At 40.6% G+C, this 27,064-nt stretch overlaps 4 protein-coding genes across 5 annotated transcripts in view; 2 read left to right on the forward strand and 2 right to left on the reverse strand.

Moving 5' to 3' along the window:
• The window catches only part of grhprb (glyoxylate reductase/hydroxypyruvate reductase b), a 5,052-nt gene extending 3,257 nt beyond the window's left edge, over positions 1 to 1,795 (forward strand). Inside the window, exons 7-9 of the mRNA XM_084715418.1 lie at positions 1 to 116; positions 1,356 to 1,486; positions 1,589 to 1,795. The exon at positions 1 to 116 is cut by the window's left edge and continues 20 nt beyond it. Of these exons, the coding sequence (XP_084571544.1) occupies positions 1 to 116; positions 1,356 to 1,486; positions 1,589 to 1,710 (369 nt within the window). The 3' untranslated portion in view covers positions 1,711 to 1,795. The remainder of the gene's footprint in view (positions 117 to 1,355; positions 1,487 to 1,588) is intronic.
• A 56-nt stretch (positions 1,796 to 1,851) lies between these two features.
• On the reverse strand, positions 1,852 to 11,580 carry zbtb5 (zinc finger and BTB domain containing 5). The gene is made up of 4 exons (XM_084715417.1): positions 11,537 to 11,580; positions 9,657 to 9,870; positions 7,270 to 8,106; positions 1,852 to 6,372 (listed from the first exon to the last, which is right to left on the reverse strand). The coding sequence occupies exons 1-4, from the start codon at positions 11,560 to 11,562 to the stop codon at positions 5,197 to 5,199; spliced, it is 2,253 nt and encodes a 750-aa protein (XP_084571543.1). The 5' UTR covers positions 11,563 to 11,580; the 3' UTR covers positions 1,852 to 5,196.
• Positions 11,581 to 12,147: 567 nt separating this feature from the next.
• Positions 12,148 to 17,456, forward strand: polr1e (RNA polymerase I subunit E). The gene is made up of 12 exons (XM_084715421.1): positions 12,148 to 12,280; positions 13,468 to 13,571; positions 13,690 to 13,766; positions 13,847 to 13,932; positions 14,118 to 14,173; positions 14,273 to 14,417; positions 15,086 to 15,196; positions 15,313 to 15,409; positions 15,501 to 15,634; positions 15,727 to 15,808; positions 16,205 to 16,336; positions 17,163 to 17,456. The coding sequence occupies exons 1-12, from the start codon at positions 12,205 to 12,207 to the stop codon at positions 17,326 to 17,328; spliced, it is 1,266 nt and encodes a 421-aa protein (XP_084571547.1). The 5' UTR covers positions 12,148 to 12,204; the 3' UTR covers positions 17,329 to 17,456.
• On the reverse strand, positions 17,382 to 26,748 carry fbxo10 (F-box protein 10). 2 transcript variants are annotated; one of them, XM_084715420.1, is made up of 11 exons: positions 26,516 to 26,748; positions 25,594 to 26,228; positions 23,321 to 24,151; positions 22,961 to 23,110; positions 22,043 to 22,179; positions 20,930 to 21,000; positions 20,614 to 20,766; positions 20,149 to 20,499; positions 19,754 to 20,061; positions 19,444 to 19,631; positions 17,382 to 18,605 (listed from the first exon to the last, which is right to left on the reverse strand). In XM_084715420.1, exons 2-11 carry the CDS (start codon positions 26,176 to 26,178, stop codon positions 18,425 to 18,427), a joined length of 2,955 nt encoding a protein of 984 aa, XP_084571546.1. In that variant the 5' UTR covers positions 26,179 to 26,228; positions 26,516 to 26,748; the 3' UTR covers positions 17,382 to 18,424. The 2 variants fall into 2 exon arrangements, with proteins under 2 accessions (XP_084571546.1, XP_084571545.1); XM_084715419.1 differs by having other exon boundaries at positions 19,754 to 20,064; positions 26,516 to 26,745.
• Between the last annotated feature and the right edge of the window lie 316 nt (positions 26,749 to 27,064).

Raw genomic sequence — 27,064 nt, forward strand, 5'->3', positions numbered from 1 at the left:
AAGCAGTCAGATTTCCTGGCTGTGTGCTGTGCTTTAACACCAGAAACAAAGGAGATCTGCAACAAGAACCTCTTCTCCAAGATGAAGAATACCTCCATCTTCATCAACACAAGCCGGTAACCATATCTTAAACACAAATGCTGGATGAATCACTTCAACACTTGTTGTGCACAATGCTGGGTAATGAAATACAAAATACTACAGTTACCAGCCACCAGTGGTGGAAGAAGTAATTATAACTACACCACAGTGTAAAAATGCTCTGTTATAAATGTTGGATTCAAAAGTCTACTTGAGAAAAAACGCATAAGAATTATCAGTAAAATGTACAATAACAGTCAAAAGTTTGAACACACCTTCTCATTCAATATATATATTTTTTTTCTACATTGTAGGTTAGTACTGGACATCAAAACAATGACATATTACGTGTTAAGCAAAAAATGTAAAAACAAGGCAAAGATGTCTTATATATCAGATTCTTAAAAAGCAAGAAGGACTCTTCCATACTCGTCTTCTGCACTTGCCATCAATGATTTTATAACATTGCTATTAAATATTTTATTGCAAGTGCAGAGGACAGTATGCAAGAGGCTTTTTGTTTTTTTAGCGCTGATCCATGATCCTCTCCTGTCGACCTACAAGTGTGTAAAAGGTTTTTGCTCTTTGATATTTTAGATTCTTTAAAATAGCCACGTTTTGCTTTGATGACAGCTTTGCACACATTCGGTATAATCCGAACCATTTCTTAAAATTGTTAAATTATAAATGAGAAGTGTGTCCAAACTTTTGACTAGTACTCTACTTTAAGTACCAAAGTAAAAGTACTCAAAAGTGGCCCATTTCAGACTGTTAAATTATAGAGCACTCAAGGCCTCAAAAGATTACTTTTTTCATAGCCTTTGTATGTAAAATCAAAGTAACTAGTAACTAAAGCAGTTAAATAGATGCAGTGCAGCAAAAAGTACATTTCTCCCTGAAATTTAATGGAGTCACAATAGATAGAGTAGTATTAGTTAGATATATTTCAGTACAAGTGCCTAAAAACTGTACTTGAGCACAGTATTTAAGTGCACTTCATTACTTCCCACCACCAAAGTGTGTAACTGCCCCAGACCTCTGAGCAACTCACCATTATGTTCATTCAGTCAGTACAAATGCCCATCAATTTTTTTTCCAACCAAATGTACAAAACATGAAGAGATGAAGTTTCCTCTCAAAATTTTTGCTCTATGGGGTGATGTCTGGGAAAATAGTGGAGCTGAGATGTAGTCTGAGGATGTCAGTGCAGGCTGGCAGGCTAACATGTCCACGCCTTTTCTGTGTCTGTAATTCTGGTATTTCTGTTGCATCAGAGGTGGTGTGGTGAACCAGGAAGACCTGTATGAGGCTCTGTCTACTGGGCAGATTGCAGGAGCTGGGTTAGATGTCACTGTTCCTGAACCCCTGCCCACGAACCACCCACTCTTTACTCTCAAAAACTGCGGTGAGTCTGTCAGACTTATCAATGAAGCGATCAAGGACTTATCATCATCATGCTCAGTTCTCACCCTTAATCATTTGTGTTTTTAATTCTCTCCTCCCACAGTGATTCTCCCACATATTGCTAGTGCATCCTATTCTACCCGTAACGCCATGTCTGCCCTGGCAGCAAACAACCTCCTACTTGGCTTGCGGGGGGAGCCGATGATCAAAGAACTCAAACTGTGACAACAAACTGGTTCCACTCTGACAACTGGACCACCAGTTCAACTCATGTACTCAATTATTCTTTAGATGATTAAAATAAAACCAGTTACTTTGCTGTATGTTTCCTTATTCTTACCAATTCACAAAAGCATCACCAGCAACAATAGTGAATTTCTCTGTTTTTTTAATTCAGTCTATACAACAACTGACCATACTATACAATCTTCATATCCTTCAACAGTAAAGAGACAAACATTTAGTCCTCTCATGGTTACACTATGTTAGGTACACAGAAAACAAAATAAAACACAGAAATACTTCAGATTTGGCATATCAACAAAAGCCCAGCTTTCCAAGCTAGAGGGCATAAGGCAGTGACTTTCATAATCAATTTAGGCCTTTTATATAACATTTTAACATTTTGGCATATTCATACAGGGGTAATACAGTCAGTGCATTTTTCAGAGATTCACATTAACCATCTATGCAACAGCTTTAGAGGACAGCACCATAGTATCTTTTAACAGGCCACTGTGTGATACATGGAAGTCATTTTGGACGACTAAATTCTGTGGCCGAGCTTTAACGACTTTACTATCGATTCCATAGTGTCAAAAATTACAAATGGTTGGTTAGCTTATGTTTTCAGGGAGAACATCCTACAAGGCAATTATTATTCTTCAGTTAAAAAAAAAAGTCAAGATTATCCATTAACATATGCTTCAAATAAAACTTTGTACAGGCTAACAGTGTGATGACTCTACAGTACGATAAGGTGCAACTAGAAATGGAAGCAGTGACCATGTGTTTCTTATCGACACAATACAGCAAGCAGTAAAGTATACAAAAAGGCAAACATGTATTTAAAAGTGTTATTTTTTCCATTTTGGTTCACTAAAACAGAACTCTACAACACTGCATGAACACTGATTTCAATTAACCAACTCTCTACCAGTGAAGCTGCTCTTATTTACAACCCACAGTAGGTGAGACATCCAAAACTGGGTTGATGTGTTGTTTAGATTCTTTCTCTTAAAGATAGCTGTCAAACTTGCAGGATATGACGGCATTTATCAAGTTACAGTTAGACATTAAAATACAGTTACATCCTTAAAAAACAGCTAAATCTCTTGAAATCAACATAAAAATAACAAAAGACCCTATAAAATTCTTCTTTAAAATTTCCCCTTAGCTTGCAAACCTCCTGATGGCAGTCCAACTGTAACAGAAAGAAAAACCCTTGAGAGGTGGTAGAGTTGGATAATCACAATACAGCAACGTTTTCACATAGTTCAACATTCCAGTAAACATATTAGTTACAAAAAAGTATGATTTGTCTAAGTGCTTTTGTAACAGATGAAACATTAGATGTATATAAAGAGACGTGTATAAAGCACTGATATCAAGTACAGTAGCAAACTTATACAAATGTTTTGTTCTTCATGAGTTGTTTTGCTTCTCTGCTAAGAGAAAAATGGTGAAACCAACCACAAATGTGCAATACTTATGACTCTGCCTCTCAGCCCAACTTCATTGGCCTTTTAATAAAAACACATATTGTACAGACAAGAACACCAGCAATCAGGGATGTGTGGACGGTCAGTAAACTTGCGGACCACAGCTGAACTTTTTTTTTGTGGTCATTCCTAGTCAGTAGACAACAGGGAGGGAAAGTCGTTTAGTACTGTATCTTAAACAATTGAAAATCACTACAAATAGCTAGCTTTGCACATCATGACACAAAATAAGGTGCATTTTCCTGTTAAATTGTTATCTACACATTACAGTGGCAATGCAATATTAATATTATTAATATTAATCAATATTAGTTTTGTCAAAAAGAGACAGCAAGACCCAATGAATGTGGATTTTTTTCCACCTGCTTTTCATACAAAGATGTAAGTTGACACTTTTCTCGCCTTAACTGCTCTGATTTGTTTTGCTCCCCTAAACAACAAAACCTAATTACAAACTGGGGCGAGAGGTTCATTAATCAGTTCAATTTAAAATTTCACATTCTGACAAACTACGGGCAAAAATGTTTCAAAGCGTGACATTTATTCTTTCAGTCACATGAATTGTGAAGGCCACATTAGTGAAAACTGCTTTACTTCGCAAACTACCAGATATATTCTCAGCTTTAACTGAGCTCAGCGACACTTCCAGTGATGGTACTTCAAAAGTGCTTGGGAAAGGCAACAATAGAGGTCAATACTCTACTACTACTTTTTTTGGGGGGGGCACCAATACCAATACCCTTAAAGTGATACGGATACCATTACAGTACAGTATATGGGGGTTACTTGTATACATATGATAACAAATAATAATTTGGTCTTGATAACTGGTATTGGTTTGGTAGGCTAATCGGTATCAGCCTATACACAAAGTTCAGGCATCCAAATCGATGTTGGTAAGAAAAAAAAATGGTATCAGAATTAATTAAAGATTCTGAGCACCAATATCCAGCCCTGTTCTCCTGCCCTGGTCAACAATGTCAATTGTCTCAAGTTTAATTAATTCAGTAACTAACAGAATCAAGTTTATATCACTTGTCCAACTGACAAGTTTCACAACATACCAGCTACAGTGTAAAAAATACAACACTAGGTTTTCTGTCATACTGTCTGTTGAAATGCAAAAAGTTGCAGATGTCAGCAGCCTGTCTCACAGGACTGAATCTGACTATTTTTTACCTTTTTGTATAACAAATTAAGAGTTCTTCAGGTTCAGGTATTACCTGTGGCACCCAAACTGAATCTGTACGACAGCCCCAACACAGAAAGAGGCACAGTCAATATGCACAGTTACAATGATTCAACAGTCTGATGTGGGATGCTGCTACGTTTTACAAATGTGCAATGAAAAATCTACATGTAAGGACACTATTTTACATAATATCTGTTTTTACTGTTGATGCTGCACAGCTGCCTCTGATCTGCAAACACTCAGACTGAGCGTAATTACCGAGTCAAATTTGCTGTCATAAGTTTACCACAAAATTAAGGGATGACCTCAACAGATCTAAATTTCACGCAAGAACGAGAAGACCCACATGATTCCTTTTAGAAACACATTACAGCCAAAAGCCAAATCTAGACTGGCCTGGATCATATTATGTAATGTCCATGGGCTGCATGTATTGATACTGATGGAGAATCCTCATAATACTTTAAATTATGATATTTCTACAGGGAAGTATACAGTGTTTATCTCTGGTGTGAATCAATAGCATTAAATGTGGTGCATTTGCATGTCCTACAATCTGTCTACAGGCTAAATGTCTTTAACTTTTACTGACTTGATAGTGTGAGTTTCTCCTGGAAAAGAAAATGTATGCTTACATTATCATCCCTATCTTTGGTCTGTGATCAGGACTGGTTAGTCTGGACAGAACATCTGTCACAGCTTTCAGAAAAATCGAAATATTTTAGGGGCATGAAATTCTGCCTGTCACTGATTACTAAAGTATTTATCCTCTGATACTCTGGGCCAGTAACCTGTGTCCTACAGCAGGGCATTTGACATGTTACTGTTCTGCCAGCGCAGGCAGGTGGTCTTGGAATGCTTGTATAGGTGGGACGACTGGCTGAAGCGCTTCCCACACTTGAGGCATGCGTAGGGTTTCTCTCCTGTGTGGACGCGGATGTGTTTCTTGCAGTCAGTCAGGGTGAGGAAGGTCTTGCAGCAGATTTTACAGGCATATTTCCGAGCTCCTTCCACTACCAGGACGTTGTGCTCCGACAGAGCCTTCTTGCACTTGGACAGGACATCGGCTGAGGCTCGGGTGAGCTGAGGGGGGAGGGAGGTGGGCCTGCCGCTGTTCATCTCATATCCACCATTCTTGTTTAGAAGCAGAGGACTTGGCAGACTTGAGGAGGAGGATGAGGAGGAGGCGTCCTGGAGAACTCCACTTACACCTTCCTCACCTGCCATGCTGCCGGCCATTTTCGGAGCAATACGTCTGTAACCTGGATACCCCAGCGCAGCGGCAGTCGCTCCTCCTGCCCCTCGGGAGGGTCGTCCCAGGGAGTGAAGCCCCAGGCTAGAGCGCTGGAACTCTAAACCAAAGGGATCTACTCCTCCACGCCCTCCACTACCACTTCCTGCGCTTCCTCTGGGGTTCTCTAAACCATTATGCAGGGGGCGGAGGAACAGAGAATCAGCTTGTAGGTTGTCCCCAAAACCGTTGCGGCTCTCACCACTGAGTGGACCTGACTGAAGCAGAGAGGACGAGGCAGAGCCAGATGGTCCAGCAGCTTCCTGTCTGAGCAGAAAGTGATGGGCTACTGCATCACCAGTTGTTGTGTTGGGGAGGTCATCCTCTCCAGCAACCAACCCTGCCCCACCACTTCTGAAGTCCTTTGGGCTGAGGAAGTTAGAAATACTAAAACCAGGTTTGCCATCCAGTCCGTTATTACACCCAAACCCTCCTGCCACTCCAGCGCCTCCTCCCATGCTGCTCTTGAGGAGAAGTTGTGAGCTGGGCTGCAGCAGAGAGTCGGAGCTGGGCTGAGGTTCAGACGTGAAGCTGCGGTCGCTGCTCTCCGGGCTCAGCTCCGCCTTCTCCTCTTCCTCCTGGCCACCTGGCTCAGCTGGGTCGCTACCTTCAGCCTGTGAGGTCACGTCACTGATTTCATCAGTCGGCTCAGGCGAACTCAGTGGCTCTCGTTTAACAACCACCTATGTAAAGCAAAGGACAAGTTTCATCTTTCATCAAGGCCAACAGCGATTTTTAAAAACTCAAAAAGCATGTAAAGACAGCAGGTAGACTAGAGAAGCATGATTTGAGTGTGCAAGCCATAAACTAATTACTATATCATAAATCACGCTCACAGGGACACCCCTTAATATCAAATTTTCAATGAGCGCAGAGAAACTGTGAAAATATTCTACTGTTAAACTCTGCATGTATATCATTCTGCAAAGTGAAGCACAAACATCCTACTGTAGGAACAAGAAGAAAAAAAAACATTTTTGAGTGGAGGGGAACTTTAAGAAAACTTCATTGTTTACTGAATTTTTCAGAAAATGAGCTTCCAAGCTTGATTTCAACCCAACCTTGATTTATTTTTCTCTTTAGAAAAGTTTGGATTATAATTACAGTATGATTAAAATTTTGTTTCGTATTTATTCTTTCTGTATATCGACACAAGATTGTTTTTGTTAGTGGTCATTTTAAAGCTTAAGTGAAGAGGTAAAATCAGAAACCAAAGTTTACATTTTGTAACATCCTTGTCTTTATGCAAGTCGCTGCCCCAAAGATCATCCTCTGTTGCACCTGACAGTGTAATATACAGCGCTGTCTTTTAGATTCTACAATCAAACTATTTCCGTTACACGCTACTTTGACAACACATCTTTGACAGCTGTATTAATATTATAACACAGCTGCCAACTTTGTATTATATAATTCGTAATATGATGACTGACACTGCTTTGTTCTGTTTTTATCTGCTGATTTTCAACAGCAGAACTTCAGACAATGCAGTGTGAAATTTGACTCTTGGTTAACATGTTGCCTTTATACAGCAATTTACATTATCAACATTATCATAACAAATCAAGCCACAACTTCACCTTCTGTTCTTCAGCCTCCTCCTCGTCTGTCCCTGATTTGATCTTCACTCCTGCTCTGTTGTCCTGCTGGTCCTGATCCTCCATGTCCTCCTCCTTACTCACCCCTCCCTGCATCCTCCCCATGTCCTCCCCCTCACAGTGTCCACTGTCCGACTGGCTGGGCATCTGAGGATCATCCTGGGACACTCCTACCAGGCCAGTGATTGCAGCATCCAGTTTGGATTCATCCCCCATCTTGTGAGAGTCAGGGGAGAGCAGTGCTCCTTCCTCTCGCTCTACATTCACTCCTCCTTCTCCTAACAGCCCCAAGTTGGGGGCGGAGGGACGCTGCCTCTGCCTGGGTCTCTCCTCTGATAGGCCCAGGGACATGGAGGGCTTGCGTTTGTGGAAGCGTCGAATTGGGAAGGAGGCTCTCTGTTCAACCACTCCTCTGCTGACTACATTTCCGACTCCGTCGTCCTCCATCCCCCCCAGAGCGGAGCTCACCAAGCTGAGCCCCAGCTGCTGAAGGAGGAAGGAGCGCTGCAGCTTTGATGTGGCGGCATTTGCTGTGAGGTTAGCGTTACCTGCTAGAGTAGGGTTAACTGCTAAATCTGCTACTTGCTGCTGCCTGTGTCTCTGCTGCTCTTGCTGAGGGTGGTGATGGGTGGGTCTGTCGGATGATGGGGACATGGGCAGGGTGCGCGTGGTCAGGTAGTGTTTGCAGGCCTTCACTACATTGTTGAGGTGCAGATGTGAGGCTGCAAGGAGGATGTCCATGACGTTGCTCTCCCCCAGCATTAGTGTGGAAGTGTACATCATGTCTACCAGCGCAGCAAAAGCTTCAGCTGTCACCACCTACAGGTACACACAAAGACCATTGATCTTGTGGCAAGAGAGAGCTTCAGAATTGACAGTAGTTTGTTTTGAATTACTATCACTATTATTATCTGAAGCTGAAGAGTAAATGAGGCTGTTTGAACCTGGCTTTAACATGTGTCCTGGGTGATTCAATCACAAACGTGCAGGTGTGAAAGCACCAAAGATACATTGAGGATACATTGAGATTCAGTCACTTAGACCACTGGCACAGGCGGTCTGGGCCACATGTGACCACCTTCTTTCAGCAGTGTATACACAATGTGTCCTGGGCCACAGTGAAGGGCTGCCTACTCAACTGACATCCTGGAAGTACTCCATTTGGTTTACTGTAATACAAATTAAGAGTTTGGGTTTTCTTACCTGTCAGGATAAACAGAAAATGTTTGTGACCACACCATCTGTTTCAACTGATTTTAACACTGAAATGAGTAACCTCAATATCGTCAGACTCCCTTAAAATATTGTGTAATTTTGTTAAGTGAGGAGAAACTTAATGATAAACGTTGCCATTAAGATACATAAAAGTCTAAATCATTATGTTTCCTTGTAAAATTAACATTAAATACAATACATTAAGTTGTTGTTTTAAAAACACAGTCAGATAAAGACGTTTAAACGCTCTTCTTTGGAAAATAAGTCCAAACATATGCTCACTGCATCTTCATCACAATCAAAAAAAACTTCTAACTCTGATAAAGGCGCAGTGGGCATTGAAATGTTATTCATTCAATAACACATTGTCACCTAAGTCTGTGTGCTCCAATATGGCCGGTCCTTCTTCCAAAATCTTTCCAATGACAAAAAAAAAAAAAAAAAAAAGCTCACAGCATTGCTGTACTGGGGTCTGAAGTGTGTCTTACCTGCCAATAAGTAGAACTGTAGCTGTTTGAAAAAACTTTTTCAGCTGACTTCACCATTTACATTAAATTTATGAAAACAACATTTTACATTTGACAGGTTACATGTCAAATTTTACAAATATAGTAAACAGTAACCAATATAGGCAACTTAGCTTGTCACCTGTGGAGAAACTCCAGACTCCCTTACAAAATCTTGCAACTGTGCGAGTTGCTGAGTTAAGAGAAATCTAATAAACTTCGTGAAATGCTCTCTATGACAAATTCTTAATTATCTGGGCCTTCTTGTAAATTCTGCTGATGTTATTTTTTATTTTTATTTATTTTTTGTTATTTTTTTCTTTAAAAAACATTTTGTCTGTTTGTCCCAAACTCATGTAGCTAGGTGTCCATTTGCATATAGAGTGGAGAAATGAAATCCAATCACAAGTAGTCACTCAAGATGTTTGTGGAGATGCATTCTAACGCCATGTGTGAACACAGATACTCACAGCTGTCCACCTGTGTTCAGATCACCCAAGACTCGTGTTAACGCCAGGTGTAAACAACCTCTCTTCTCAACTCCCATCTTTTATCACCATCATCATCAAAGTCATTCTCATTCTTGTACACGTTAATGTAATATCATCACTCCTGACCTTTCCTACACAATATTGTTAAGCTCCCCACCTCGCTGTCCAGCTGGATCATGTTCATGCTGGCATCTCCCTCTGCAACAGTAAACAGCGCTCTGAAGTGGGTGCTGCAGGCTGCAAGCACCGAGCGGTGGGCTTTGAAGTGTCTGCTGCCCACCACGATGACACAGTCACACAACTGACCGTGGACACGCTGGTAGTTGAGCTGCTGGAAGATTTGCTCGAAGTGGCCCGGGAAATCCATGGCCCTGGAGACAGGAGCAGGCAAAGGTTAAAAGGTTGGAGGCAGAGGAAAAATCACAAGTTCTAACATTTGACAGTTTTCTTAATAGATTTGTTTAAATAATTTTTGAACCAAAAATGCCAAACATTTGCTGCTTCTTTCCTCTAAAATTTGAAGCTTTTCTCCATCAGATTATCGTGACCAAAATAATTTGCAATATCAATATTACTGGGATATCTAAAGAAAAATTGAAGAAAACAAAACAAAAAACAATCAGTCAAATTCATATTTGACTTTGTTTATTGTGCATTTTGTCTCTCTTTGGCAAATTAATTACACTGAAAGTATGAGTCTAGGGAGGTTAAGAGAGAGTGTAACAGCACATAAGTGTTTAAAAAGTACAATGACTTTTTATAAACAGTGAGAAGGCAACCAGACGAGCTGATAAACAAAAGAAATAAAGAAAATGAAAAGATTTAAGGAACATACAGCATGTTTGACGGACACTGGATTATTTACACAGTATTATCATATGTGCATTACTGAAATGATATCAATATTTCTTATTGCTGTCAATACCAGTATATCACAACACCTATATCACAGAGTAAATGATAAATTGATTAATCAAAAATACTCTTTAGTAGTAGCCTTAGTGTAATAATGATGGAGCCCTAACATGAGAGTAAGGACAGAATAAATGGAAGTAAAGGTGGAATCCGTGTCAGAGTTTACACAGGTCAAGATGGTTTTTCATGTGCCACTTTTGTTTGAGAGGGTGTTGATGGTGTTATTTGGACACAATGACAAAACAAAACTGTAGTGGGATGAAAGTCATTATTCTGTGGTCCCACAGATGAAGAGGGCCTCCAAAACTTCCAGTTAATGTGCACCAAGAGTAATGTTTGCCAGTTGGACGAATTCCTTCATATAAAGTAATATGCTGTAAAACATTTTTTGTACTTTAGCTGGTCCATTTGTTAACCGATGCTTAAAGTGTGTTAATAACACAGCAGCTACAGACAACAACAACCGCTGTACTCTGTAACCACTGTACTGTAATTACGTTACTGCAGATAGACAGATAGTTAAGTTAGCTAGCAACTCTAGATTAGCTAACACAAGAGCAGTTAGGCACTATATCTAGTCTAGCTAAATTAGCAAAAACATAGAGCCATTTAGAGGGCCAGTAATAACTATTAATTACCTTGATTTCCGATAGCGTAGGTACCAAGAAGCAGACACAGGGCCCTGACCAGAAACTGAGCCGGCTAAAGTTAGCTGGCTACTGACCAGCAAATTGCCTGTTAGCTAACTACAACAGCAGCAGTGATAGTTAGCATTCGGTGACCCGGCTGCACCGCCTGTCTGTATCGAAGCAGCCTTTTCCATCAAACGTAGCTACAGCTAGCAAACATTTCTGCTGCTACGCCCCACGTCCCCGCAGTCCCCTCACTCGCTACCTACAGTTTACTCGCATTGAATGGTTTGGCTCTCACGGTGACTGTTTGTCTGCAGCTGGACTCGTCTATCCGTGTCACCGCCAAACAAGGCGCATTCGGAAATAATTTATAACCGTTTAATAGGACGGATACCGACTTGGAATATTTATCTGACGCCTGACATGAATGTGTTATGATTTCTAGTAATTTATCACCCTCCTCAGACGGTTTCTTCCCAACCAGACTCACAGGGTGGCGCTGTGCTTCACTTCCATGTCCGTGACCTCGACGAGGTGAAGGGCTGCAATTACACGTTTCACCACAGGATGTCGCTGCTGCGACCTCAGAGCCTACGTACCCAAAGATTATAGAGAGCATCAAGATTTACCTCTCACTATTTTAAAGGATACGTTTCACATAAATTTACACAATTTATTTGTCTTATTTTCTTAGGTCTTCGATAGTTAGATTAGATTAGATTAGATTAGATTAGATTAGATTAGATTAGATTAGATTAGAAAAATTCGATGTAATGTACCAATGATATATGGAACCATGAAGAAATCGATCTGTAAACGAATGAGAAAATGCAGTTCCTCAGTTATAAATAATTATTTCACCTTCTTCTTATTTCCACAATTATTTTAGTATTTGTTTATAGATTTATTCTGTTTTGTGGAACTTTTCGAACTCCTGTGACTTCATATACTTGCAGAATAAAAACAAAGAAATAATGATTTTTTTCATTAAAGTCGTTTGAGTCCCCGAAATAATTTTTATTTTCACTATTTTTTAAATTTATTTACTAATTTATTTTTTTAGTGTATAATGGGTAGGTATTTTACCATTATTGTTACTTTTTCCTCAAACACCCGGAAGTACAATGGAGTGAGTCATCTTGCCGCAACTGGAAACTCATGACAACAAATATGGCTGCGTCCTGCTCGTTGGTGTGTTGTGGAGAGGAGAGAGACTTTGATAAAGCTGTTATCGGTGACTATCTCACATTTGTTGGCTGTCTAAACTTTTTAGGAAAAACTATAACTCTAATCGTGCCTTGAAATGCTGGGTCGTGCTCATCTTCTCTCTTTTAAACAACAGTTTGTATTGCACACGTGGGTTAGCTGCAGGGCTAATTGTGTAGTTTTGTGCTTACCAGACTACTGTTTCACGTTATTCTCATGTGTATGAAGTTAATTTTCACTGTAGTACGCACAATGAGTTAGTTGCAGCTTGCATGAATTCAACTTAACATTCACGTGTATAACCTCTTAAATGTGTTAATGAGAACATGAAGCGCAGGAAACACATCGTTCATCTTTCACAAATCTTTTACTTAAATAAACTTTGTGAAAATACTTTGTTAAGACTAAGACTAAATTCCTAATCCTAAGTATAAAAGTATTAGAGTCACAATATTGGTGAAATACAAAGGTGAGAGAAAAGTTCAGAACAATGTATATTACCGAATTATAAGAATCACAGATAGTCCATTAATATGTAAAGATTTTCACTTTAATGTTGTAATTGGTAAAGGTGGGGCTTATTTCTTTTATTGTGTTTACTACAGGATAGCTTGAAAAATTCACCAAACGATCAATAAAACCTTATCCTTCCTTATAATAATACATCATAACTTATTTGTGATCATTTTTGGTATTATTAATCTGAATTTGCAAAGTAACTACTAACTAAAGTTACTATATAAATGTACTTGAGTAAAAAGCACAATATTTGCCTTTGAAATGTAGTGAAGTAGAAACATAAGCTTCTTTTTGTTTCTTGGAGTTGGTCATGTAACCAGGTTAATTAAAACTCTGACATTGTAAGGAATCAGCCTCTAATTCCTTAATCTTGGATGTTAAAGAATTAATCCTGTTAACAGGTTAACAGGATTAATTCTTAGAGTTTCAAGTAATTCTGCCATGTGTTCCATAATGGGGGTGCAGAATATGTCAATATGTACCAATGCGGGAGCCCAGTTATACCTTTTACATACATATATAAAATGCTGTTACACTGGTGAACCATTTAGCTGAAAATGGAAATAAAGTTTTGAGTTGCTTGTACCAAAGTAAAGTACAAACATCAGAAAATGGTACTTAAGTTCAGTGTTCAAGTAAATGTGCTCGCACACTTTCCATTACTTGGTATTGACGAGTTCCTCCTGTTTCTCACAGTCCGATTTTCAAATGGCAGCGTCAAAAATGCAGACAAACTTGATTTCACAATGTACAAGAACACAGATGAGAAAAACCAGAGGAAGAAGAACCGACGGATATTGGTGAGAAAGATGATCGACTGCTTTCACTCTCAGCACTATGAGTTTGCACTGCACCTTTACATCTATAAGATGCCTTGTTGCTTTCACAATCGTGTTGCTTATTTGTTCCTCCGTCTAGGTTGCTGAATCAGACAGACTGTCGTATGTTGGGAGTAATTTTGGAACAGAGTCCTTGAAGTGCAACAACCTTTGCAAGTAGGTCAATGTAGCCTATAAACAGTGGCAATCTACCGCTGTGAATAGAATTAATTAAGCATGATGTTTGATGTGTTTAGTTATTATGTAGGAGTGTTGAACAAGGAGACCATGCAGATGGAGGTGCACAGTGCTCAGCTCTTCAACATGCAACCTGTTATACCAGGTAAAAGGAAAAATAATCACCAAAGTCTGGATTGCTGTACTGAAGTGACATCAGTAGTTTGCATGCCCCAATTTACTGCACATTAGTCAAAACAATCAGATCATCATCTTTTGAAAGAAAACTGCTTTTGGCTTGAGATTTTTATCTCTTTGTTTATGTGTGATGTTTGTTTTCTTTTTCATTAGGAGAGACAGCTGAGACTTTAAAACCCCAGGACACTACTCAGACCTACAGAGACAAGGTATGATGGCTTGTCCTGTTTTTTTCAATAAGAGAACACTGGGCACCAATAAAAAAAAAACACTTGGTGTCCTAACCTTATGTCAAATTTTCTCTTTAGGTTGACTCTTTGATTGAGGCATTTGGCACCAACAAACAGAAGAGAGCTCTGAGCTCCCGTAGGCTGAATCAGGTGGGCAGTGACACCCTGCAGCAAGCAGTGGCAAAGGCTGCTGACACTGTGATCGACCAGAAGGGACTGGAAGGTATGTTACATAAGCCGTGTTTCCATGTAATTTGATTTTTGAAATGTTGCAAAAAGAAAATCTGTTTTAAGTCAGTTTCTGTCAGCTGGTTAGAACAAATAAAATAGGCTGTGCAAAGCATAGTCTCATCAATCTGCTAATTATTTTCACGGTTAAAAAGACTCATGCAGTCCATAAAATAAATTAATCTCCCAGAGCCCAACAAGACATCTTCAAATGACTTCTTTTGTCCAACCAACAGTTCAAAACCCAAAGACTCTTCATTTACTGTCATAAATGACAAAGAAAATAAGCAGATCCTCACACATTAGGAGCTGGAACCAGCAAATGTGTGACATTTTTGCTTGAAAAATGACTGAAACGATTAATTGACCATCAAAATCGTTGGCAACTCATTTTCTTCTAATCAGCTGATTGACCAATAGTTGCAGTTCTAGATGGAAAAACAGCTGTAGTCACATTGTCTAAGTCGTGAATGTGGAAGTCAGTTGTCTAAAATCATCAACCAGTAATCTGAAAGATAATAATTTAAAAAGAAAAGGGTTAAATTCGCCTTAAACATCTGGCTGATTTAGTCGGCATCTTTCTCTCCACTCAAAGTCAATTTCTATGCTTGTCAAATTGTTACTTGTGATTTTCTCACCTGTTTTTCTTCTCTCTCCCCTCAGCTCTTCAACAGGAAGTGGCTGAGACCGAGTCTCAGGGAGACCAGGCTCTCCACCTGCCTCCTCATCACACAGACGCTGACAAACCAGAGGACGTCTACCTGTTTGACGATCGTATCCTTCATTCTCTTTGTGCATGTGTGTGCAGAACAGTATGTGTTAGACCCACTAATATATTTTGGAGTTGAAAACTGTTTGTTTTGGTCTTCATCCTTAATTGATCTCCGCAGTCCTGAGTCCGGCAGAGTTCGAGGCTTTGGAGCAGGCTGGTTCCAAGATGGCAGCGCTCACCTCTGAGGAGTTGTTGAAAATGAGAGATGAAGGAGGGTAGGTTGACAAAAGGCTTCACACTTATCAAGATGTTTCATGAAGCTACATTTTATTTTGCATTCTAATTATTATTTTTTTTTTATTTAAGGTACTTGTGTGTTGTGAAGCTCCTGGAAAACATGCCATTCGTAGCTGAAGAGATAAGAGATAAAACGTCACGCTGTGCCTTTTACCTGTCTATGCTCTTCAAAGTGGCTCGACAGAGAAGCGTCCCTCGCAAGTGTGAGTGATGTTGTTTTCCTTCATCATATGCGAGTGTTTCTACACACGTCTCTGACTGACAGACTAATAATGATTCATGTTTACGTTAACAGTTGGACGGGAGGAAGGCTGTCCTGGCATCATTCAGAACAAACTGTTGAAGACGTTCACTGCGGAGACTTTCAACAATGGCAGGTAAGATAGTGAAGGAACTTTTTAATATTTATTGACTAGTAAAATTAGCACCTTGTAATCATGTAGTTCATAACCACTGGGATGTGACTGGAAGTTGATTTGGTTGGATTTAAAATGCAGTTTCATATTAAAAATCCATGAAAATTGCATTTCACTCACTAAATTTCAGATTACCTTGAACAAATTGGCTGTATTTGGCTCTTGTAGTATTTTGTACCACTTACAAGGTATATTTGTTATATCATATTAAGTTCTGTTATATTTGCTTTTGCACTGATTCTATTGAAAATGCATTTTCTGTGTTGTGGCCACATGGTCTTATATACAAGCACAAATTTAACAGCTAAAACATTGTTTTGTTTTGTTTTGTTTTTTTACCTGACCTTTCCCTTTTAGGGTCCAGAACATTGTGTCTTCATCAATGCGAGCTAAATTAGCAGCGTACTCCCTGGCCCTGCTGCTGCACGTGAGTCACATGACTGCTGACCTCACATTACTCCACCGGGACCTGGGAATCACTGAGGCCAGGTAAGAGAGAAAAAGGCTGCATTTGCATATAGAAACTTTAGGGTGTGTATTGTTTTGTAATGTATAAGACAAATGCATTTAACATTGAAGAATATATTAAGAACATATTACCTTTTAAACAACAATTGAAAACCATTATTAAATGGGGATTTTTCAACCTAGACTCTACTTTCCCATGTTTATGGGACTAAGTGACTAATGGGGACACCCTTTTTTGAAGTTGGTCTGGTATTGAAGGAGAGAGCTGCAGCTGGCAGAAGCAAAACTGAGCTACAACATAATCCCTCCATGCAACTGGCCACCTGCAAACCCAAGTCCACTCAAAGTACTTGTTTTTGCCATTCAGATTGTTATTCTAAGTGTCTGACAACATAATGGGAAGGATCCCTACAGAGCTAAGATGCATTTTGTGTTATTGATGTTCCTTTAACATTGCCGTCTTCATTCAAACTCAACAGAAACAAAATAAAACTAACCAAAAAGATTTTCCTCTGTCTGTTGGAACTCGACCAGCTCTGGGTTTGTGTTGTCAGACACTTAAACACACTAACAGTCAGAGCCTGTCAGTGGCAAAACCAAGCTCTTTTAGTGGATGTACAAGGGTCCAGGTGAAAAAAATACCCATTAACCTTTAAGGTTAATGGTGCTGAATCAGCTGCATGTATTGATATTCATCTTTGTCCTTTCTTTCTGCTTCTAGTTAGTCACATTTCAAGCTGTGAATTGTATGATTCCTCTTGTCTGCAGATGATTATCACACCACAGAAAACACTCAATATGTGGTGCATTAAAATAACTACCTGATTTTTTTTTTGTCTTCCAATAGGATGATTGAAGTAGCAAAATCAATGGGACTGACCATAACTAAACCGCACCGGGGGAAGGGTGCTGAGGCTGAACTGGGAGATGAACACAGGCGGGCCTCTCTCGTTCTGCCGCTGGTCAAATATGATCAGTTCATGGAGAGACGGAAACGCAAGAAAATGCACTGAAGATCCAGATGAGAAGAGAAGAATTAGATAGAGAAGGCAGGGGACTATAAAAATTGGAAATGCCACAAACAAGAACTGTTTATTAATGTGTTTTGTAGACAAATAAAGTGGTGAACCTTTGAGTTGTACATGATATTGTTCCTTAATGCTTTGTAAGATACAAAAAAGCAGAGTAATGAGCTATAAACAAATTCTAAATGACAGAAAACGTTTAGCTTAGATGGTGAAAACGTATAGGCACATTTGTAGACAGCACATATTGCACACTGAACATCAGTTTTCCTTCTATAACTGACTAATACCAGGTGAGTCTGTGTGGTTGTTGACAATCTGGAATAATAAAATTATCCTCCACTGATTTTCAGAGTCAGAGAAAACTGAAGTGCATCACATTTTAAAAACACAGAGGACATGATACAGAAAACAGACTCACCAGGAAACAGCCCTGTGCAAGAGGCAGAAGCTTAAGTTTGGCTTTGTTTTTTGTGTTTTTGTTTTTTGCATATACACCTCACACTATGACAGCTCCTCCCCTAGCTACAATCATTGATTGATTTAAAAAAAAAAAAATCAAACAAGGCACACTTTACTCTGTAACATGGTTGAAGCCGGCACCTCTGATGCCTCTGGCTCCTGCTAGGATTTATAAATGTGCACCTCCTAACCAGTGAGTCTCAGAAGCAAACTGACAAAACCAACAAAGTCTACAGCAGTTCTGTACATGGATATGAAATGTGCATGAAAAAGACCATGATTAAGTTAAAGCTTCAGTATGGCAATTGTTTGACTCGTGCTGTACTCAAGCTTCACTTCATTAGTCCACATTTAACAAGTGCACTGGAATTTTAAGATAAAATTTACAAAAGTGATATCAGATTTACAAAATATTGTGCCACCCTGATGCACTGGAAGATGGATGGTCCCTTTATTGGTTATTCAGAGCACCCTCTTCTTTGACAGTTACTCCACCTCAACAGGAGGGCATGAACCTGGAAGGGGCTCTCTAAGGAAGGCCAGAGTGCTCCACATCCACAAAAGTGATGCTGATCTTGTGGGAAAATCATTGATATTGTTTTTTTTAAGTGCTCGTCACTGTTCACAGGATGGAGCAGAACATGCTGCCACTGTGGCAACCACTCTCTACAGTGGCGCTGATCCTGGTTGTCATGGATATTCCAAGTCGGGAAGGATACTGGGACGAGGAGAGGCCAGAAGGGGAGCTGGCCAGCGGACGAGGTGGAGGGTTTTCCAAAATCCAAGGAGGAGCAGATGTAGAGCTACAAAATGCAAATGAAATGAAAAAGGTAAGAGTAAATAGGAATTATTAATACAAAGATGAGCAGAAGGGCAAATGTTAGATTTGATTTAACTGATTTGGTTAAGTTATGAACACAATACTGACATATTATCACCTTTTAAGCTGATGTAGTAAAAATTCTTTATTTTAGGAGTCACATTATTATTACAATTACAAATCATGCGTCTGGTACCCTGGAGAAGTCCCCAAAAAAAAAATAATAATAATAAAATAAAAAAAATCTGTGGGAGAAACTACAGTGTTCACAAAACATGCAAAATGCAAAGGGCTGTTATGAGAGCCAGTGTTTGGTTTGTTCATTCTGGGCTACTGTAGAATAGAGTAAGAAAGAAAAAGAGCATTTTGCCTTGTAGAATTACAATTAAATGCTTTGTAGTAATCTGTCACATCTGATATATCGGCTATAATTTCATTATAATAATAAATAATAATATACATTTCCATTATCTACCCTGATGTTTATCGTGCATTCCTAGTACAAACATGGTGGTGCAAGACAGCAGTGTCAGTGGAAGACATGGATAAAACAGGGCCTGCACCCTCCATAGATATAAATACTAATTCGAAGTTAATGAAAACACAAATATTTTTATTGTCAGGTGATTATACAATAATGAAAACATACTTATGAATATTATATTTAATTTCTGCCATATTCTGGTTATAAGTCTCTGTAAATCTTACACACTGGGCCTTCAAGTGTGTGGACAACAAAAGGAAAGAAAGACAGAGTGCAAACAGTAAAGCAACTGGTGGTCTCTGAATCTGTGGCACTTTCTGTTGGTTGACTAGTTTACCTGTTATTATGCCTTAGAACACTGTTGTTGCGCAACAGACAGCTCTCATTGCCAGAATCCATATGAAGCAGGGTTTTTTTGTTTCCAGGGTGGCCCTGGAACAAGAGATTGTCATGGACTACACCTTTTACTGGCCCAAGCACAGCAATGCCACAGCCCTGTGCTGGTTGAACACGGTTGCGCAATATCTAAAGATAAAAAATGATAAAACCATGAAAATGCACATAAGTGATCATAGTTAGTATTTCATGAAGGAGTCACTGTATAGTGTTGTAGAAGTAATTTGCGTTCATGCCTCTGTCCATCTCACCTTGATGTCAGCACTGCCAGAAACTTGGATCCCACATCCACGGTTTCCAACCACATCATTTTCTACAATCTGCCCATTCCCATTGAAACTGACACCATGGCCACTGTTTTTATAGATGCCGTTACCACGAAGCTCCACTCGGCAGTCATTCTCCACAGTAACACCACCTCGACCATTGTCAAGGATGCAGTTTGTAACCAGTCGGGTCAGCTGAGTGCTCTGCAGCACAGCAATGCCGGTGCCACGGTTACTGTTTATGAGGTTAGCGAAAACATTCAGGGGTTCGCTGCTCTTTATGTACAGACCAACTGCTGCAGAAAAAAGATGGATATATCATTAGAGACAAGAGGTAAGTGACTGTGCACCAAACACTACCCAAGAAGTCTATGTATTACCTCCATTGTAATTGATGCAGTTGCTCTCCACGAGGGCCACACTGATGGAACGACGGGCAGAGTGGCGCTCATCCTCACTGTCCAGATCACTCTCCCATGCAAACAGTTCCCCCTCTTCATTCAAGTTCTCTTGCCCATCTCTCCCTTCTCCTTCTACCCCCCTCCTTTCCCCGCTGACTCCATCTCCACCAATCCCCTCTTGCCCTGGCCAGTTCCCCTCCCTTGCCTCCATGTTCTCTGGGTCCTTCCTGCAGAAGACTGCCAGCCCATACATACAGTTATGGGTAATGTAGTTTCCCAGGAGCTGCGGGAGGCTGGACGACATAACCCAAACACCACAGCCTTTGTTACCTGAAGAAACAAGAGGAAGAGGAGAAATGAAACATCTGTGCCATGTTCTTAAAGATGAAATAAAAAATGAGACATAATGTATGACGCTGCCTTTATCACACTGAAACTACATACAGTAAACATGGTTTCCTTCAATAAGTCCACGGCCTCTTTCTCCCACCACAACGCCGTCTGAGTAGCCATAACAGATGTAGTTGTTCCTCAAGATGGGGTCTCCTCCTCTGCGGATGTCCACACCACCCCACTGGTTCTCTTTGATCACGTTCTCTAGAATGAACATGTATTAATATGTAAAAGAAAATCAGGGTTCATGACTGCAAGTGGTGCTTTAATTTCTCTAAGTGGCACATCAATGGGGGAAAATAAAGCGCCCTTTTGGGATGCTGATGTGAAATGTGGAAAACGAAGCAGGACAGATCCACTTACACACCTGTTATCATCCCTCTGCCGTTCTCATTTATAGCTATTCCTGCGGCCTGGCCCTGGAATATGTGATTGCCACTAAGAGGAAAGTGAGGAGAGAAAGTGAGAGGAACAGGAGCAAATATTGAACAAGTTCAGCCTTTAAATAGTAGTCTATGAAGAAGCCTAGGCTCTCTTATTTGTTACCATCTGCACCCCTAGCATCACACCTGACAACATTATGCAACACTGCTTACACCATGCCTTTACTGTATAAAGCTATATGCAAATGTGTGAAAGGAAAAAATATACCACCGCACTGTAGCAGTGATCGTGAAGATGCTAGAGTGAAATTTTAAAGCTCACAACACAAGTTTTCATTTCATTTGCTGTTTATTTTTGGCATCACTGAATGCCTTGAAGTGTAATGTAATTCAAGTTTTCTGAGAGAAAACTAGATTTCTCCTCCTCCTTTTGGCTCTGTTGTCAGAAAAATCTGACATAAATCTGAAAATTCTGAGTATGAGAAACCTTACCAAAGTATGCTTTATTTATAAATGAAGACATACAAGTTAGGGGTTTTCCACAAAGAAGCAACGTCTTTCTGGTGCTCAAACTCACTCAAGACAGCAAGCACAAAATAGTAAAACATAAAAGTGCACACAGCTTTGATAAATATCAAAAGGAATGACAAACCCTGTATTTCATTTCAGCACCTGTGACCAATTAAAAAAAAGAAATACAAAAACATAACATATGTTTAGAAGAGTGGTAGACTGGGTCCAAACCCTTTGCTGACTGTCAGACCTGGGTTTCTTTAAAAACATCTTGCCGTATTTCGACATGTTGACATGTCACAGTACGAGAAGCACAGATGAGAACAATAAAATCAGATATTGCTGGGTCACTGTCACATTGTCATGGCTTACTGGGAAACATCTCTGATTCTATGATGGGTCAAAATATCTGCTGTGAAAAGGCCTATTGTAGTGATGGTTTGCTCATGATGGAAAATTCCATGTCTTTTGCCATTAATGGAAAAAAACATGCTGTATGAGCAATAATAATAAAATCAAAGCTATGGGAAAAGCAGGGACTAAACATTCTTTGGCAAGTTACGTGTTTGTAGAGTCCCACCTACCTGACCACAGGATTCCCACTGAAGAGAATATACACTCCAGCCTCCTTGTTGTTGTAGATCTGGTTGCTCCGAATCGAACCTTTCCCATTGCCAAGGACAACAACCCCTGAACGCAAACCACTATGTATCCTATTACACTGGGGAATGAAAGACAGAATGAGGGAGTAAAATTGGAGTACAAAAGACAATCAAATTCAGAGCAGGGTTTCTGCAGGATTCAACAAGTTACATTTAAGACTTTTTAAGACCATTATGAACACAATTTAAGGCCTATTTCATGTCTATACTGGCAAAAATTGTAAATTATTTATTAATATTAATTAATCTCTTAATGAAATGAAAATGAAATGTAAAACTTCTTTTTCTTTCCACTCTTGAAGGTAGAGCACAAAGCTGGTTTGGTGTGGTCCGATAAATTCTGACAAGGCTGCATAGTTTGCATTAATGGTTATTTCTTCCATGTTGGTTTTGTTTAGTATTTTTGTTACAGTGTGATTAATACATTTTTTTCAATAACACATTTAAAAGCAAGACTGAAGTTAATGGCACTTTTTAAAAGTAATGTGCAATTAATGTTAAGACCTGTCAAAATCATACTTAAGACATGTTAACAATAAAGCATCAGATTATTGGATTTTAGACCACAATTCATCCACAATTAGCGTAAGTTTTATTATGCACTATTTGCAAAACTGCTTCTACACATCATCATAAATTATTTGACAGTCTACAAGCTCTGAAGTGAATCTTTACTGTGTCTGTAGAACAAAGTTTGGCAAATTAATCTTATATTGTTATGCTTTTGAATGCTCTGGGAAAAGCTACTAAGTGGAGCTTGTATTAAAATTATTTTGTCAAATGAGTACTGATTCTTCTTTTTGATAATTTGACTTGATTAGTCAGTGGAGCAGCACTTACCACAATGATGGGGTTAGCCCCCTTACGGATGTCCAGTCCCGCCTCCCCATTTGAGTGGATGTTGTTTTCTGCAATGAGGCCCTGAGCAGAGAGGCGCAGGAACACACCTGATGCACGGCACTCACACACCTCGTTTCTCAGCATCACTATCTGAAGGAGGGAAGAGAGAAGTAGAGGGAGCTCAAGTAACACTTGACTGCTGCTTAATTACTCATGATCGGAGCTACTTATTTCACTCGATACATGGCTGAGAATATATGCTGCCTATGAAAGTCGCTGAACTAAAACTTCAATTTAAATGTGTTAAGATACATGCAAATGGCATTTCAATAGTCTGAAAAACATTATGAGCTTATTTACTGTGGAGTTCTGGATGCAACGGACAGCATAGTTCAGCCCACGGAAAACATTGCCCTCCAGCCGAGCCTGTCCATAATTAGACAAATGCACAGCACCCTTCCCTTCCCTGAAGAGGCAGCGTCTGAGGATACAGCCAAGAGTGGATGCTGCCAACATCTGAGCCTCCGGGTCCCTGTCCAGTTCCTGCTGAAAGGTGAGGAGTTCAGGGGTCACAGATGGGGGATCCGGGGAGGATGCCAGTGGAACAGAGCCATCTGGCTGGGGCTTGAGCAAATGGGAGAGACCATGATGGTCACAGGGGATTTTGTAATCCAATTTTAATGGGTTTTTTGTGTTATTAGTTCCTTCTCCTTCTTGGTTCTCCTCCTCTCCCTCACTGCGGTCACCGTCGCTCCAGCAGTCCTCAATCACAGTTCCCTGACACACTGCGTCCACCCCAGTCCTCCTCTGCCACTCCTCCATGTTCACATGCTCCTTTTTAACATTAGCACCTGGAGGTTGATGCCCACCAGTGGAACCAGCCAGATGACCTCTAGGAGGGCTGTTGTTATTCCCAGCTGTGCCACATGTTGGGAACGTCCTGGCCAAGGCAGCCAAGTGTTTACAAGCCCAGTTTCTTTCTGAAACTGGAGGACCTTCAACTGTCACAGAAGCTGTGTCACTCCCCGAAAAGTCACAGCTGTCCAATAAACTCAAGACAACACCCAGCAGATGAGCAGAGCTGCCTTGTGAGAAGGAGCAGAAGCGAGCTTGGCAGGTTCCTGGACCACGGACTTGCAACTGAGCCCCCTCAAAGTTGCAGTTATCAAGTTGGACATGACCCCATGATGTCTGGAGCAAAGCAAGGAGAGACAGGTGATTGAAATCAGACAGATTCAGTAACAAAGATAAAAGCAGAATTAAACCTGATTTTGTTAGACTGCATACTATTCAGGATTTTCCTTTAAAAAAACAAAACAATTTATATTGAGTCCTACAATAGTAATCCCTCCCAGTCATCACTTACTACCCACTAGGAGCATGTGGCGGAGGCGGTTATCTGCAGATATCCTGTCTTCTGCATGTATTTTCTCATTTTCTCATATTTTTCTCTGTTCAGGACATTTCTGGACTTCAGCCTGTTTGGCAGTGGTGCGAAGCCTCCAGCCTCTACAGGGCTTGAAGTCGAGATTCTGTAAAAATGTAGCAACTAAGATGGCTGTCTCTTTCCTCTACACTCTCCTTGTGAGAGCAGCAGAGAGAGGGACACACACACACACACACACACACACACACACACACACACTCAGGTGGAGCAGACTGAGAATCGCTGTGGTTGTATTCACACAATATCCATCACTGTGCAGAGGTGTGGGCATATTTATTTGTCCTAAAAAAACGTAATGTTTAATGTCTGAAATATCTGATCTTGCTAACATGGGTGCCACTCTTAATTCACTCTCTATTGCTGCATCCAAAGTCACATACTATGTACTACCTAAACTAAATGTGTATTATTGTTCAACATACTTGTACTTGTGCAAATAAACTGAAGTGTTTATCTTTTCAGATACACTGCTCAGTGCGTATGACATCACATCCTGAGAGCCTCCTTGCTGGTTGGAAGCACATAACCATGGTAAACCATGCCAACAATTAACTAATTTAAAAATACATTACATTTAGAAAGGTGAAACCTTACTCACATTTAAGCTGAAGCATTATTGACGTCACACCAGTGCTGCCTTGGTTGCCGTTCAGCTTTGTCTGTTACGTTGTTGTTGTCCTAGTCACTACCGCATTGCATTATGGGATATTTATCCTGGCCTAGTGTCTAGTGCTACTGTAAAATTTCCCCAGAAACAGTATGCACCTTGCATACTATTGGTTTCATACTAAGGTTTCAGACATACTAAAAAAATCTCACATACTGTTTTAAGCTGCTGTAATGCTTTCCACAACCAAGGGTCTGGTAGGACTTGTGTGACGTAAATTTGTAATGAGAGGTTGTACGCAAGGGTGCAGACATCCACATAACCCCATTCTAAGTGGACGCCAAAAAGTAGTATAAACAGAGCTAAGAGGAATCCATGGGGTCTGAATCTGTCCATGTATGCTTTTCCTTGAGAGTACTGTATTAGCATACAGTACTCCTTAGCATACTAAATAGCATGTTAGTATGGATTTTCAGATATAGTATCTCTCCTTCTCTACTTTTTTAGATACTGAAGGGGCAGACTAGGTTGATAATACATAAAGATTTAAAGAAACCATCATTACAAGCTGTTGTTTACCTTGTAGACCACAGTGGAGAACCAGGGTGGCATGAAAACCAGATTACACAGCCTGGCAGTAGGGCACTGCTGCTCCATACACACCAGGAGGGCCACCTCACCCAGTCTCCCCAGCCCAACCAGCTCCACGGGCACCTTCAACGCCACTTCCGCCTGCTCCTCATACACCCCCGGATGGAGAACCACACGGTCGTATGGCCCGGCCACCCCAAGGGCCCCACGAAGGGTCTCAAACTCACATCCGGGCCCCACATGCCAAACCCTGCGGTCTTTACGGCGACGGAAAAAGAGGAGGCAGGCAGAGGACTGGAGCTCTGGTCCATTTTGAGTCCAGGTGCGGGAAGCCAGGGCATGCTGCTTCAGGGCCTCTCTCCAGGAAGGGGGCTCCACGTGAGGCTGACTGGGCCAGTTGGGATGCCGGCACTCAGGGCAGCCAAGGCAGAGCTGCCTCCAGCGGGTGTTATCCAGAGAGAGGATGAGTTCACGCCAGGCACGGCACACCTGGCAGCAGCGGCCCAGGTCAGGGAGAGGAAGGTAGGCTAAGATAACCCTCCACAGCTCCACGGGGAGGCTGCCCACCTCCATGGCAGCGCAGACGCCGGCTGGCAAGGGAGCACCGGGACGGGAGGGGGCACCTGGAAACAGTCAGTCACACGCACGCACACACGCACGCGCGGTTAAGGAAACCGTTAGCGCCAACCGTTACACAACAACAACAAAGATGACGACGAGAATTCTAGAACGTTACTATGTTTCAGTGCAACTAATATCTCCACATTTTGTACTGAAAGTTTGCTAAGGTTAATGGCGGTTAGCTAGCGAGGTAACTTACCGCTGTTATTTGCAAACCTAGCGCAACTAACGTTAGCTACACCATCACCAAACCAAACAGGAAATCATCGTCAAAAAGAAAAAGGCTTACCTTTCACCAGTTTGCCATAGTTAGATGAATCAACACATGTCTGATCGATGTTCACAGCAGCTACGTGTGCGTTACATGTCTGCGATAGCGACTTTTTCCTCACTGCTTTTTCCAGAGTTCATAACAATCCATGATGCCTGCAGATGTGCCATCGAAATGGAGTTCAATTGCTTCCAGTTTACGGCAAGAGCCCACGAAACAAACAGAGCTGCTGCTTCGTCTTCCGCTTCCCATCAGTGGGCGTTAACCTTGTAGAGATAGACTGCTGACCAGTTAAATACTATGTAATACCACGTATGTTGTTCAGTCTAATGCTGCAGACAGTTTGGTACTTTATTCCAACCCTATCTTGCCTCTTACATCTGTCTCCAGCCCCCAGTAAAGTATTCTTACTGTGCCTTTCACAATGCTCATGGGACTGAAATTCTCAATTATTCTGTTATAATATACAATAAATCTTTACATTGTTAAATATTACATTTCAAAATTTCAAAAAAAGAAAAAAGATGTCTCTTTCCCGTTTAGGATTTTTCCTTTTTTTTTTTTTTT

The sequence above is a fragment of the Lutjanus erythropterus genome, chromosome 3, assembly GCF_056507025.1.
Source record: "Lutjanus erythropterus isolate fLutEry1 chromosome 3, fLutEry1.hap2, whole genome shotgun sequence".
Classification (NCBI taxonomy): Eukaryota; Metazoa; Chordata; class Actinopteri; order Lutjaniformes; family Lutjanidae; genus Lutjanus; species Lutjanus erythropterus.